General features: G+C 61.6%; 2 protein-coding genes and 2 non-coding genes across 5 annotated transcripts; all 4 read left to right on the top strand.

Moving 5' to 3' along the window:
• Nucleotides 1-13: 13 nt before the first annotated feature.
• On the top strand, nt 14-7,336 carry PTGES3 (prostaglandin E synthase 3). 2 transcript variants are annotated; one of them, XM_052665214.1, is made up of 8 exons: nt 14-432; nt 3,924-4,037; nt 4,165-4,234; nt 4,746-4,844; nt 5,033-5,122; nt 5,542-5,604; nt 5,982-6,006; nt 6,516-7,336. In XM_052665214.1, the coding sequence occupies exons 1-8, from the start codon at nt 29-31 to the stop codon at nt 6,533-6,535; spliced, it is 885 nt and encodes a 294-aa protein (XP_052521174.1). In that variant the 5' UTR covers nt 14-28; the 3' UTR covers nt 6,536-7,336. The 2 variants fall into 2 exon arrangements, with proteins under 2 accessions (XP_052521174.1, XP_052521175.1); XM_052665215.1 differs by lacking the exon at nt 14-432 and adding an exon at nt 880-1,178.
• Nucleotides 7,337-7,755: 419 nt separating this feature from the next.
• Nucleotides 7,756-10,758, top strand: ATP5F1B (ATP synthase F1 subunit beta). The gene is made up of 10 exons (XM_052665229.1): nt 7,756-7,925; nt 8,058-8,240; nt 8,562-8,736; nt 8,875-8,996; nt 9,220-9,404; nt 9,484-9,642; nt 9,770-9,892; nt 9,972-10,184; nt 10,273-10,474; nt 10,577-10,758. The coding sequence occupies exons 1-10, from the start codon at nt 7,784-7,786 to the stop codon at nt 10,672-10,674; spliced, it is 1,602 nt and encodes a 533-aa protein (XP_052521189.1). The 5' UTR covers nt 7,756-7,783; the 3' UTR covers nt 10,675-10,758.
• LOC128071977 (small nucleolar RNA SNORD59) lies at nt 8,286-8,360 on the top strand. The gene has a single exon (XR_008202050.1). It is a non-coding gene; the product is annotated as a small nucleolar RNA SNORD59 (small nucleolar RNA).
• Nucleotides 9,078-9,150, top strand: LOC128071975 (small nucleolar RNA SNORD59). Its single transcript, XR_008202049.1, has one exon. It is a non-coding gene; the product is annotated as a small nucleolar RNA SNORD59 (small nucleolar RNA).
• Nucleotides 10,759-11,330: the final 572 nt, after the last annotated feature.

The following is an 11,330-nucleotide window of genomic DNA, read 5'->3' on the forward strand; positions in this document are numbered from 1 at the left end:
CAGCTTCTCTCGGACGCCCCCCGTCTCCATGGCGACCGCCGACTCCGCCCCCCGCGACGGCGCGCGCAGTGCGCATGCGCGCCGAGAAGCTGCTAGAAGGGAGGAGGGAGCGGGCGCGCGCGAGGGGGGGGACGGGGAGGGGGCGTGGCCCGCGCGCGGGAGGCGACACGCGGGGCATGCGCATGCGCAGCGAAGGCGGCCGAATCGGCGCGGCGGTATTTTGCTGCGTCACCGACGCTGGGCGCCGCCGCCGCGCGGAGCATCGTGGGAGCCGAGGCCGCGCCGAGCCCGGAGCCCGCGGAGCGCCCGGAGCCCTCGGCCGCACCGAGCCGCGTCACCGCCAGACCGGAGCGGAGCGCCCCGGAGCCGGACGGGCCGCCCCTCCCCCCGCCCCGAGCAGCGCCAGCCGGAGCCGCCGACGCCTCTCGCCATGTGAGGCCCCGGGGGGGGTCGGGGGGTCGCAGCGCTCCGGGGCGCGCCGCGGCCGGGCCGGGCCCTCGCGTGAACGGCGCTGACCTTCGGGGGCCGCACCGCGCCGGGCCGGGAGCTCCGCGCTCAGCCGCGCGGCGGGCCCCAATCCGCGGCCTGTCCCGGCACGGCGCCGCGCGAGGCCCCGGGAGCCGCTCCGAGCCGCGCCGCTCCGCCGCGCGATGAATGGGCACCGGGGCGGGGCCGCCCGCTGCTGCGGCCCGGGGTGGGGCCTGGAGGGGGTGGACGGGGCGGGGGGGCGCCGGGCCGCGTTGAGCGCTGAGCCCCCGGGGCTGGGCCGTTGGGGGCTCGGTTCCGATAGAAGCGCGGTGGTTGAAAGCGATGCGAACGGCGGCGCCGTTCCGACGGATTTTATTTGTCCCAGACTCGGCGCTTGGGGCAGATAAACGTCGGTTGCTCGGCGATGCGTCCGATGGGAGCGGCGTGGTTTTGCCCCTTAGCACCTGCGTGGCCCCGCTCTAAGCTCCGGCGCTGCTGGATGTGATTGAAAAGGAGAAAAGCATCGCAGTGCTCTGTGTAACCTTTGAGGAGTGCCTCATCCCGAAACCTCGGCGCTGCTGCACTGCGCCCGGGGTTGTGCTCACAGGGCCCACGTGGTGCTGGGAGATGAAAGCCGAAGTAGTTATGCAGAGCAGAACTTGTAACGCTGGATGTGGAGCTGGGAGGTTTTCTTGTGATCCTGTCTGGGGGTGAGAATCTTTGTCCGGCAGATGATGTCTGTAACCATCAGGGTGCTCTGCAGAACAGGAATGTGCCTTCCCAATGAGTTGTAGTGTGCAGAATGGGTAAGAAAAAGCACGTGGGCAGCTTTGGGAACATCCCGGATGGCCTCAAGCAGCGCCCAGTGTGACCTGAGCTCAACCCAGGGACACAGGGCGTGAGGATCCCCCCCAGCTGTGCCCACCAAAGGGTGAGGGGGCTTCTCAACCCAGCGCAGTGCTGCAGTGATGCCATCCACGTGGGATTGTGATAGGACAAGGGGAATGGTTTTAAACTGAGCCAGGGGAAGTTTAGGTTGGATATGAGGAGGAAGTTTTTCCCCAGAGGGCGGTGAGGCCCTGGAATAGGTTGCCCAAGGAGGCTGTGGATGCCCCAATCCTGGAGGCTGGATGTGGCCCTGGGCAGCCTGGTCTGGTTGGCGACTGCACACAACAGGGGGTCGGAACTCAATGGTCATTGTGGTCCTTTGCAACCCAGGCCATTCCGTGATTCCATGATGAGAGGAGGGTTCAACAGAGGTGAGGTGTAGAGTGGAGGTGTTTGTTCAGGAGGTTCCCAGAATCTGTGGGTGGTGATGAGAGCCCACCAGGAGTTTGGGGAGGGTTCCATTGCTGCACTGGGCACTGCTTTGTGCCTGGCAGTTTGTTGCTGGGTGGGACGTAACGTTTATTTGCTCTGTTCTGGAGCAGCTGAGTGTGGTCAGGGCAGGAGGATGATCCGTCACCAGAGCACACACTCGAGTTGACAATGTTGGCATAAGGCTGAGGTAATGTTCAATTAATTTATTCTGCTCTCATACTATGAGCTCAGCTGAGCGAGGAGGAAGCGCAGGGCTTTGCTTAACGATCCTGACATCCTTCCCATGCTGTGAGGAAATGGGTTCTGGGTCTGTGAGGCTGTGGGGGAACCACCTGCGCTGCTCGCCCAGGGGCTGCGCGCAGCAGCACAGCATGGGGTGGTGGCTTCTGGTGGGGATTCCTGCATAGCTGCCCTATTCACGTGCTGAGTCCTGCCTCAAGTGCTGCATCCAGCAGCCCGGGGAAGGCCTCTGTTCTGAGAAGGGGGAAAAATCGCGAAGTGGTTCCTTCCTGTAAGACTTTGTCACAGTTCTGATGTGTTACGGTGAGGTATTTCAGTGTCTGGGGAGGTAACAGAAGTTTGCCGTTAGGAACATGAGTTCATTCTGCTAAGCCGTAGTGCAGTTTGTGAGATTTTGGAGGCTCTGAGAGCAGTGCTGATGGTGCCTCCGAAAGCTGCATCTCAATAAAGATCCCAGCAGCAGGGCTGGGCTGGAGCAGCGCGACTGGGGAGCGCGTGCAGCTCGCAGGAAGGTCGGGGACGTCTCCGCCGGCACTGCAGCACGTGCAGAGGCTCCTCGCTATTCACAGGAGCCCCGGCGCCGCGCTTGGCCGGGACACTGAGGCTGCTGTTGTGGTACAGGCCGCTCGGGGTGCGGGATCTCTGTCCCTTAGCGGAGCGGTCGCTGCTGCGTGCAGCTCTGCAGGGCTGTGGGTACCCGTGGTGTTTGCTGCTCTCGCGGCTGCAGGCAGAGAAACTGAAACCAGACTGCCTTGGGGCAGTGCAGGGGTGGCCGCGGAGTGGATCCGCTTCGGCCTCGCTGCGCACGGCTGAGGGCCGCCTGCTTTCCTCCCCAGCAGCCCTTTTCCTGGTGCTCGTTTTGCTCACTCCCTTTGGCAGCCGAATTGCAGCAGCTGGGTCCCAGCTCTTCGCGGTCGGAAGGGAACTCGCAGTGGCTGTGGGCTGCCTTGGCTCGCAGCAGTGGCTGCGGGTCGCGGTGCAGGTGAGCGCAGTGCCAGCAGCTGAAGGGGCTGGGAGCTGAGATCTGCTGCGGAAGCTTAGCGGCGGTCACCCTGATGGAACATTCTGGAAACTTAATCCGTCTTTGCTTGGGCTCTTGTGCCGTAATGCTTCAGAGTGCAGTGCTGAGTCCGAGCGCCTCGTGGTGTGAAGATGCTGCAGAGAGCAGCACCGTGTTCCGTGCGTCCTGGTGTGCCTTCACTGCCTGGAGCTGTGCTGTAAATACCAAAGGAGGCGACCACTGGGTTCAGAACAGGAAACTTTGGGCCCAAAACATTGAAATTCCAGTGCTGCTCACGTCTCTGGAACGCGGCCTGGGAGCAAAGCGTCCGTGCTCACTGTGCCATAGCAACAGCAGCTCCTGCTGGGTGTCCCCGTGCTCGGCGCTGGAATGTTGTGCTGGGGGGGCTGGCTGTGTGGGAGCTGTCAGCAGGGCTGCTGGTGCCCCCTGGCCTGGGCTGCATGCACTCAAATGCTGCCGCTCACCTGGAGGTGGAGCAGGATGAAGCTGAGGAACCTGCAGCGTTTTGTGCAGCTGTGGGCTGACGGTGTTGTTCTGCTGGCTGCAGGAGGGCAGAAGTTGCCCTGTCTCAAGGGCTGCCGGCCTGGAGATGCAGGTGTGGAAATTAAACGTGGTCAGAACGCTGCTGGTTTGGTGGTACTGATTCCAGCTGGGTTTGACTTGAAGCTCTGAGCTTGTTTTCTCTTCAGCCTTTGTGTCTCTTTGTCAGCTTTAAATGCACTTTTAAGGGTGGTTAATGGTGAGCTCGTAGCTGAGAACAGGCAGAAGGTTTTCAGATGCGCTCTGACTCGGGCTGCTCTGTGCCTCGGGGAAACAGAGGGAAGCTGAAGGCGAGCAGCGGCCCTGACCTGTGCATCTTGATGTGTGTCTGCAGGCAGCCTGCTTCTGCCAAGTGGTACGACCGGAGGGACTACGTCTTCGTGGAGTTCTGCGTGGAGGACAGCAAAGATGTCAGTGTAAACTTTGAAAAGTCCAAGCTCACGTTCAGGTGGGTGCCGGGCGCCTCGGCGCAGCCGCTGCTGTTGGGCGGCGTCTCTGGAAGCAGCCAGTTCAGCTGCCGGCCTGGATCGGTGCCGTTTGCTCCCTGCTGAGTGCTTTTTTTCTTCTCTCTCCAGTTGTCTTGGAGGAAGCGATAACTTTAAGCATTTAAACGAAATCGACCTTTTTAATAATATTGATCCAAATGTAAGTATCCTCTGCAGCTCTCCTGCCCCTTCTTAACGCCGCGTGCACAACGCTCAGCTCTTCCTCACGCCCGTCTGCCTTTCCTGGAGCGAGTTGCACCCTGCAGAGCAGAGCTGCTTCCCCAGCTGCTGCTGCTTCCTGTTGTCCTCCCCACCCTGGGGCAGGACGGAGTTCTGCTCAGGGAGCCCCAGGCGCTCAGCACTGCTTCGCCTGCTGCCTTTGCTCACAGTTCCCACTGTTGTGATTAAAAGCGAAGCACTGATGTCTGGATTGATGCAGATCTGCTCGTAATGGAGCCGTTCTGACAAACACCACGCGGTGACTTCGTGTGTCTGAGCGTTGTTGCACTCTAAGGACCAGCTTCCTTACAATGCTGGAAGTAGCTTTAGGAACAGACACTGCTTTTCATTACAGAGAATAACTTAAGGCTCAAAACAATGAATGCTACAAGCTCGTGGTGGTGGCAGTGATTACCAAACTAACCAATATCTACTTGTTTTTTTTTCCCCAGGAATCAAAGCATAAAAGAACAGACAGATCTATCTTGTGTTGTTTACGAAAAGGAGAATCTGGTCAGGCATGGCCAAGGTTAACAAAAGAGAGGGCAAAGGTGGGTTGCATCCCCCTGGTGGCCGTATCAGCAGTCCTGATGCCCCCTCTGTTTTGGGGGTGGGGTGGTGTTGGAATGGTGCGGCGTTTGCGGGCCGCTTGCTTTGCTGCTGGTTGGGATGGCAGCGCTGGCAGCTCTCTTCCTGTGTGCTGACAGCTCGTCTTCCATTTTTGTGTGTTAACACACAGCTCAACTGGCTCAGCGTGGATTTCAACAACTGGAAAGACTGGGAAGACGATTCAGATGAAGACATGTCCAATTTTGATCGCTTTTCTGAGGTATGGGAAGATGAATTCCGGGAGGTTTGGGTTCTGTTCGGCTGGGTGTGCGGGCAGGCAGTGACAGACGGCTTTAGGGAGTTCTGTTCCTCTGCCTCCCTCCTGCTCCCTGCCATCTCACCCAGGGAGGAAGGTGGTGCAGTGCTGACGAGCAGGGGAGCTCAGGGCAGGAAGTTACAGCTCGGGGCAGACTGCAGTTGCTTGAAGTCGTGCTGTGGGCTCTTGGCACTGCAGCTCGTTATCAAATGTGGAATGAATGCGTGTCCCGCTGGTGTTGGTCACCTTGTAATTTCTGCATAGCAGCAGCAAGGCTTGTCAAAAACCTGGTGGCTGTTGGTTATCACTGTTTTAAGCTGCTTTATGGGGTTTTAGTCCTGTTTGTGAGGCTTCACTCTGTGGCTTTTATCTTTGTAAAACAGATGATGAACAACATGGGTGGAGATGACGATGTAGACTTACCAGAAGTAGATGGGGCAGATGATGTGAGTACTCTGCGGTAGCCGGGGGGGTCTGGCTGCACGTTCGGTGCTACTTGCTGAAGTCAAGCTTGCGTTCCCCACTTCAGCACAGTTCTAAGTATAAATGATGCCAGACCTTGTTTGTGAAGTGCTGCAGTTGAGCAGCAGGAGCTGTTTGCCCCTTCGGTTGTGCTGGGGACAGTCGCACTTGCGGTGTCCCAGGCAGCTCTGGTGTTGCAGTGCTTGGTGGCTGCAGGCAGCTGCTGGTGAAACTTGGCCAAGCCCTGTCCTGAAGAACCCGTGCTTCCCTGGAAGATGCTCTGACAGCGGGCTGCTGCTCCGAGCTTCTCAAGGTGCCCCCAAGCATCGTCTGCTCCACTTACTGTCATTTTTCTTTGCAGGACTCACCAGACAGTGATGATGAAAGTAAGTCGGCGTCCGCCTTCCTGTGCCCCTGTGCAGCATTCCGCGCGCGCGGGGCTGGAGGAGCTGCGCAGGCCGGCTGCGCTGCCCCGGGGTCACGCGAAATCCGGGCTGCCAGCTGATGCCGGCGCCTCCCCGCAACGTGGGCTGTTGCTCTGCGAAGCCTTCGCACGCCTGTGTGCAGCGCTGTGCGGCCTTCCTGGGCTGCTGAAGCCCCGCTGCGGCTTCGGCTGTGCGCAGCAGGCGCTGGGCGAGCGTCAGAGCCTGCAGTGCTGCCGCAGTCGAACTCCTGCCCTGCCAGCCGTGGCTGCGCAGAGCTTCCTTGTGAAGAGCCGCCTCTGCGGCGCTGAGCCCGGAGACCCTGAGCTGCTCTGTGCCTTTCCTGGCTGTGGGCTCTGTCTGCTTGCTCACGTTGCCTGTGCCGCAGTATGGCGGTTGGTGGCTTTGTTTTTGTTGCAGCTGGTATTATTATAAACACTAATACTTTTTTTTTTTTCTTCTCTCCTCTTTAGAAATGCCAGATCTGGAGTAAAGAAAACTGTCGTCTTCAGGGTTTGGGGAAAGAACTTCATCACATTTCATAATTGAGATAAGAATTCCTGAGTTGATAGCCCTAAGGGGAGATATTGCATCCTTTAACCCATTTTTTTCAGTCCATTTTAAATGGCTTCACTGATGGTAGGTGTGTACCATTGTGCGGGGCAGTCTTAAGCCACGAGAGGCAATAAATGACGTTATGCATGAATTCCAGACTTCCAAAAACCAATTGAGGTATGGGCAATCGATCCGGAACAGTCGCAATAAAGTTTACAGAGCCTCCTTGCCTCGTAGCAGACCTAATAGCAGAGCAGGCCTTGCGTCCTGTGCTCGATTGGCTTTTTCCCCCCTGTGGCCCACGGTTAAATCTGACTTTCGTGCCCGGAACAAAAAAACTCTTCTTGGATTTGGCTCACCAAAATTTGAACAAGCTGCGCAATACCTCTGTGGTGTCTTCAGGTGTGTTCCACTAATGTTTTTATTAAAAAGGAAACAAAATTCTCTCTGTTTGCTATTTAATGGTTAGCTGTGTGTGTCCCGGTGCCCCGCGCCGTGAGGGGTGAGGCCCAAACTCCATCCCCCACCCCATGGATCCGTGGGGCCGCGTCGTTGCTTGTGGATCTGTACGTGAGACCAAATGTATTTGCACTGCTGGTATGGAAGCAAGTGACAACATCTGTTCTACCCGACGGGGCTCTTTGTTACCCGGCCAGGCTGACAAACCTCAATTTCTGTTCAGAGCGGTGGGAATTTTTTTAATGTCTACATTCTTTCTAATAAACTGTTGAAGACTCCACCCTGCCTCCGCTGCCTCTGACTGCGCGGCCGCGGGCTCCGGGCGCCGCTTCCGGTGCCGCAGACCGAAATGGCGGCGGGCGGCGGCACGGGAAATGTCCGCGTGCCGGGAGCGGGGCGGGAGGCGGCGGTCACCGCGCCCGGCCCAAGGACACAAGCAGAGCGCGTGCGCCGCCGCTTCCGGTGCCTGGCTCCCACCCCTTCCGGCTAGTCTGCTATTCGCAGCGCCCAATCAGCGCGGGGCGTTTCTAGACGGTCGGGCGCGCGGACCAATCGTGAGGAGGCGCGACGAGCGCCGGGCGAGTCCAACCAATCGAAACGCGAGAGCAGGAGGCGCGGGTCGGCTTCTACCCAATGAGCGCGAGCGGTGGGCGGTAGCGCGCGCCGAGGGCCCACCCCCTGCGGGCCGCGTCTGGCGGGCGGAGCGCGGGGCTCAGTCGGCGCCGCCATGTTGGGGCTCGCGGTTCGCCGCTCCGCCGCCGCCGCCTCCGCCGCCCGCCCGGCGCTGCGCCACGCCGCGGGGCCGGCCCATGGCTTCCTGCCGCCGCTCCTCAGCCGCGGGGCCGGCCCGGCCGCCGCCGTCGGCGCGCGTAAGTGTGGAGCGGCCGCGGGGTCACCTTGGGGCCTACGCGGGCGGGGGGCGTCGCGGCGAGCGCCGTTCCGGGGCCCCGTTAAAGGCGGAATGGCCCTCGGCGCCCACCTCCACTCGCTCTCTCCCTTAGGCCGGGACCATGCAGCTCAGGCTGCCCCCGCCGCCAAGGCCGGCTCCACCACCGGGCGCATCGTGGCCGTGATCGGCGCGGTGGTGGACGTGCAGTTCGACGAGGGGCTGCCGCCCATCCTGAACGCCCTGGAGGTGCAGGGCCGGGAGACGCGACTGGTGCTGGAGGTGGCCCAACATTTGGGTGAGCGGAACGGGGGGGATCGGGGGGGGGGAGGGGGTCGGTCCTCTTCCGGTGATGATGGATTTCGGTGACTTTCGTTCTTCTGAGCTCGCTGAAGCCACACACGAAAATCTGAGGAGGGGGAGGAAGAGGAGGAAGATGGCTGCCGGGGGGCTGGGGGCTGCAGCCCGCAGGGGCTGCACTTGAGGCTGCGTTTTCCCTGCACCGTTTTGTCCTTCGGTGCCTCTCCCAGCAAAGCGTCCTCTTGGCAGGGGTGGGAGGAATCGTGCAGCTGTCCCCAGGGTCAGCCCGAGGGCACTGCGGTAACTCTGCCCTCGGCAGGGGAGAACACGGTGCGCACCATCGCCATGGACGGCACAGAAGGACTGGTGAGGGGACAGAAGGTGTTGGACTCCGGTGCTCCCATCCGCATCCCTGTCGGCCCCGAGACCTTGGGAAGGATCATGAATGTCATCGGGGAACCCATCGACGAGAGGGGCCCCATCACAACGAAACAGTGAGCAATGCTGCAGGCCGGGCCGTGGTGCTGTGTGGGGTTTGGCGGCGGGGGCTCGGGGTCTGGCAGCGGTTGCTGCCCGTAAGGGATCCGAGGGATCCACGTTGGCCGCTCATTTCCTTCCCTCTCGTGCTGCAGGTTTGCTGCTATCCACGCCGAAGCCCCTGAGTTCGTGGAGATGAGCGTCGAGCAGGAGATCCTGGTGACGGGCATCAAGGTGGTGGACCTGCTGGCCCCCTATGCCAAGGGTGGCAAGATCGGTGCGTAGCCCGCAGGGGGAGGGTGGAGCAGAGGCACTGCGCCCCCCGCGAGGCTCCGAGCCCATCCCCACACAGCAGCTTCCTTCGCTGATGAGCGACCTTTTGACTTTCGTTCTACTGAGCTTGCTGAAGCAACGTTTGTTGTCTGAGGAGGAAAGGGATGAAGGGAGACCCCGGGGTGGCCGGTTTGGCTCCGGGCTGAGGGCGTCACGCTTTCCCCCAGGTTTGTTTGGAGGCGCTGGCGTCGGCAAGACAGTGCTGATCATGGAACTGATCAACAACGTGGCCAAAGCTCACGGCGGTTATTCGGTGTTCGCCGGTGTGGGGGAGCGAACCCGCGAGGGCAACGATTTGTACCACGAGATGATTGAGTCCGGGGTCATCAACCTGAAAGATGCCACCTCCAAGGTGCTGCGTGAGGCCTGGGCTGGGCTGGGGGCCCGCTGGCACAGCAGCTGTGCTGATGCTGGCTCTCCTCTCGTGCCAGGTCGCTCTGGTCTATGGACAGATGAACGAACCCCCGGGTGCCCGTGCCAGGGTGGCTCTGACTGGGTTGACAGTGGCAGAGTACTTTAGGGACCAGGAAGGCCAGGACGTGCTGCTCTTCATCGACAACATCTTCCGCTTCACCCAGGCTGGCTCAGAGGTTGGTGCTGACCGCAGGGCAGCCAGCTGCTCCAGCTGCAGCCAGCCTTCCTCAGGCCCGTCCCCACAGCAGTGCTGCCCTTCCCGGGGGCGCTGCTTGTTGTCTCACCCGCTCCGTTCCCTCCTAGGTGTCTGCCTTGCTGGGCAGAATCCCCTCCGCTGTGGGCTACCAGCCCACGTTGGCCACCGACATGGGCACCATGCAGGAGCGCATCACCACCACGCGCAAAGGCTCCATCACTTCGGTGCAGGTAGTGCCAGCGCTCTGCCCTCTGGGCTGGGTTCCCCTCAGCGCCCACCTCTGTCCCACGGTGCCCCCCCTCCCCGCAGGCCATCTACGTGCCGGCAGATGACCTGACAGACCCCGCCCCTGCCACCACCTTCGCCCATTTGGATGCCACCACGGTGCTGTCCCGTGCCATCGCCGAGCTGGGCATCTACCCTGCTGTGGACCCGCTGGATTCCACCTCCCGAATCATGGACCCCAACATTGTGGGGCCCGAGCACTACGACGTGGCCCGGGGTGTGCAGAAGATCCTTCAGGTGAGGGGAGGTGGGCTGGGGCGGCGACTCCTCGGGTGCTTTGGGGGGCAGGAAGCCCTGGCTGCTCACCGCCCGCTCTGGTCCCCAGGACTACAAGTCCCTGCAGGACATCATCGCCATCCTGGGCATGGATGAGCTGTCTGAGGAGGACAAGCTGACTGTGGCCCGGGCCCGCAAGATCCAGCGCTTTTTGTCCCAGCCCTTCCAGGTGGCTGAGGTCTTCACCGGCCACATGGGCAAGCTGGTGCCCCTGAAGGAGACCATCAAGGGCTTCAAGCAGATCCTGGCAGGTGAGGAGGGGACGGGGGACGGGGGACGGGGGACGGGGGGCTGGGGGCCGCGCTCTGGACCTGGCACGGCTCCCCCTACCGCTGGCTGCGTTCCCCCCCCAGGTGAATACGACCACCTCCCGGAGCAGGCCTTCTACATGGTGGGGCCCATCGAGGAGGCAGTGGCCAAGGCAGAGAAGCTGGCTGAGGAACACGCGTGAGCAGGGCCACCTTCACCCCTCCCGGCTCCGTGTGGGGCCAGACCCCGAGTATTTAAGGTTTCCAATAAAACGTTGGTGAAAACAGCCCGGGCCCTGCGTGCAGAGGAGCCCTTCCCCACCCCGGGCTGCATCTGGGAGGGGCCTCTGCCATCTCCCCCATCGCGCTGTAACCCTTGGGGGGAATTATTGCAGCAGTGCAGCGCTCTGTGCTGCATCCGGCTGCCTCCAGCAGTGCGGGGCCTCTCCTTTTGGGGGTCCGTACCCACCCGGCGTGCCCCCCTCACGTGGGGCTGTGGGATGGAGCACGGCGAGGAGAGAGGTGGCAGCTGCCTTCAGCGGGGGGGCAGGTCAGCCTCCCCCACCCTCCACCCCATCGTGCAGCACAAAGGGCTCCTGCCTGGCCCTGCCAGATGGGGCTTTGTCTGCGGGTCCCGGGGGGGCGGCCTGGGCCCGCCCTGCGTGGGATCACCGAATCCCGAGCCCGGGGGCTGCGGCCGAGCGGTGCCGAAGGGAGTGGGGGAAACGCGGCGTTCCCTGCGGGGGAGAGGGGGAGGGGGGAAGGGGGGTGTTCCCTTAGAAGAGCCCCCCCCGCTGAAGAGCGCTGCGGTCCCTTTAAATGGCGTCGCGGCCCGAGCCCGGTTGGGGCGGTGCTGCCA

This window comes from Tympanuchus pallidicinctus, unplaced genomic scaffold, assembly GCF_026119805.1.
Source record: "Tympanuchus pallidicinctus isolate F22 unplaced genomic scaffold, pur_lepc_1.0 scaffold63, whole genome shotgun sequence".
Lineage (NCBI taxonomy): Eukaryota > Metazoa > Chordata > Aves > Galliformes > Phasianidae > Tympanuchus > Tympanuchus pallidicinctus.

Coding starts and splice junctions, on each gene's coding strand:
- PTGES3 (XM_052665214.1), top strand. CDS start 29: ATGGCGACCGCCGACTCCGCCCCCCGCGACGGCGCGCGCAGTGCGCAT. Junction 433..3,923: donor CCGCCGACGCCTCTCGCCAT/GTGAGGCCCCGG, acceptor GTGTGTCTGCAG/GCAGCCTGCTTCTGCCAAGT. Junction 4,038..4,164: donor AAGTCCAAGCTCACGTTCAG/GTGGGTGCCGGG, acceptor TTCTCTCTCCAG/TTGTCTTGGAGGAAGCGATA.
- ATP5F1B (XM_052665229.1), top strand. CDS start 7,784: ATGTTGGGGCTCGCGGTTCGCCGCTCCGCCGCCGCCGCCTCCGCCGCC. Junction 10,185..10,272: donor GTGTGCAGAAGATCCTTCAG/GTGAGGGGAGGT, acceptor TCTGGTCCCCAG/GACTACAAGTCCCTGCAGGA. Junction 10,475..10,576: donor CTTCAAGCAGATCCTGGCAG/GTGAGGAGGGGA, acceptor TTCCCCCCCCAG/GTGAATACGACCACCTCCCG.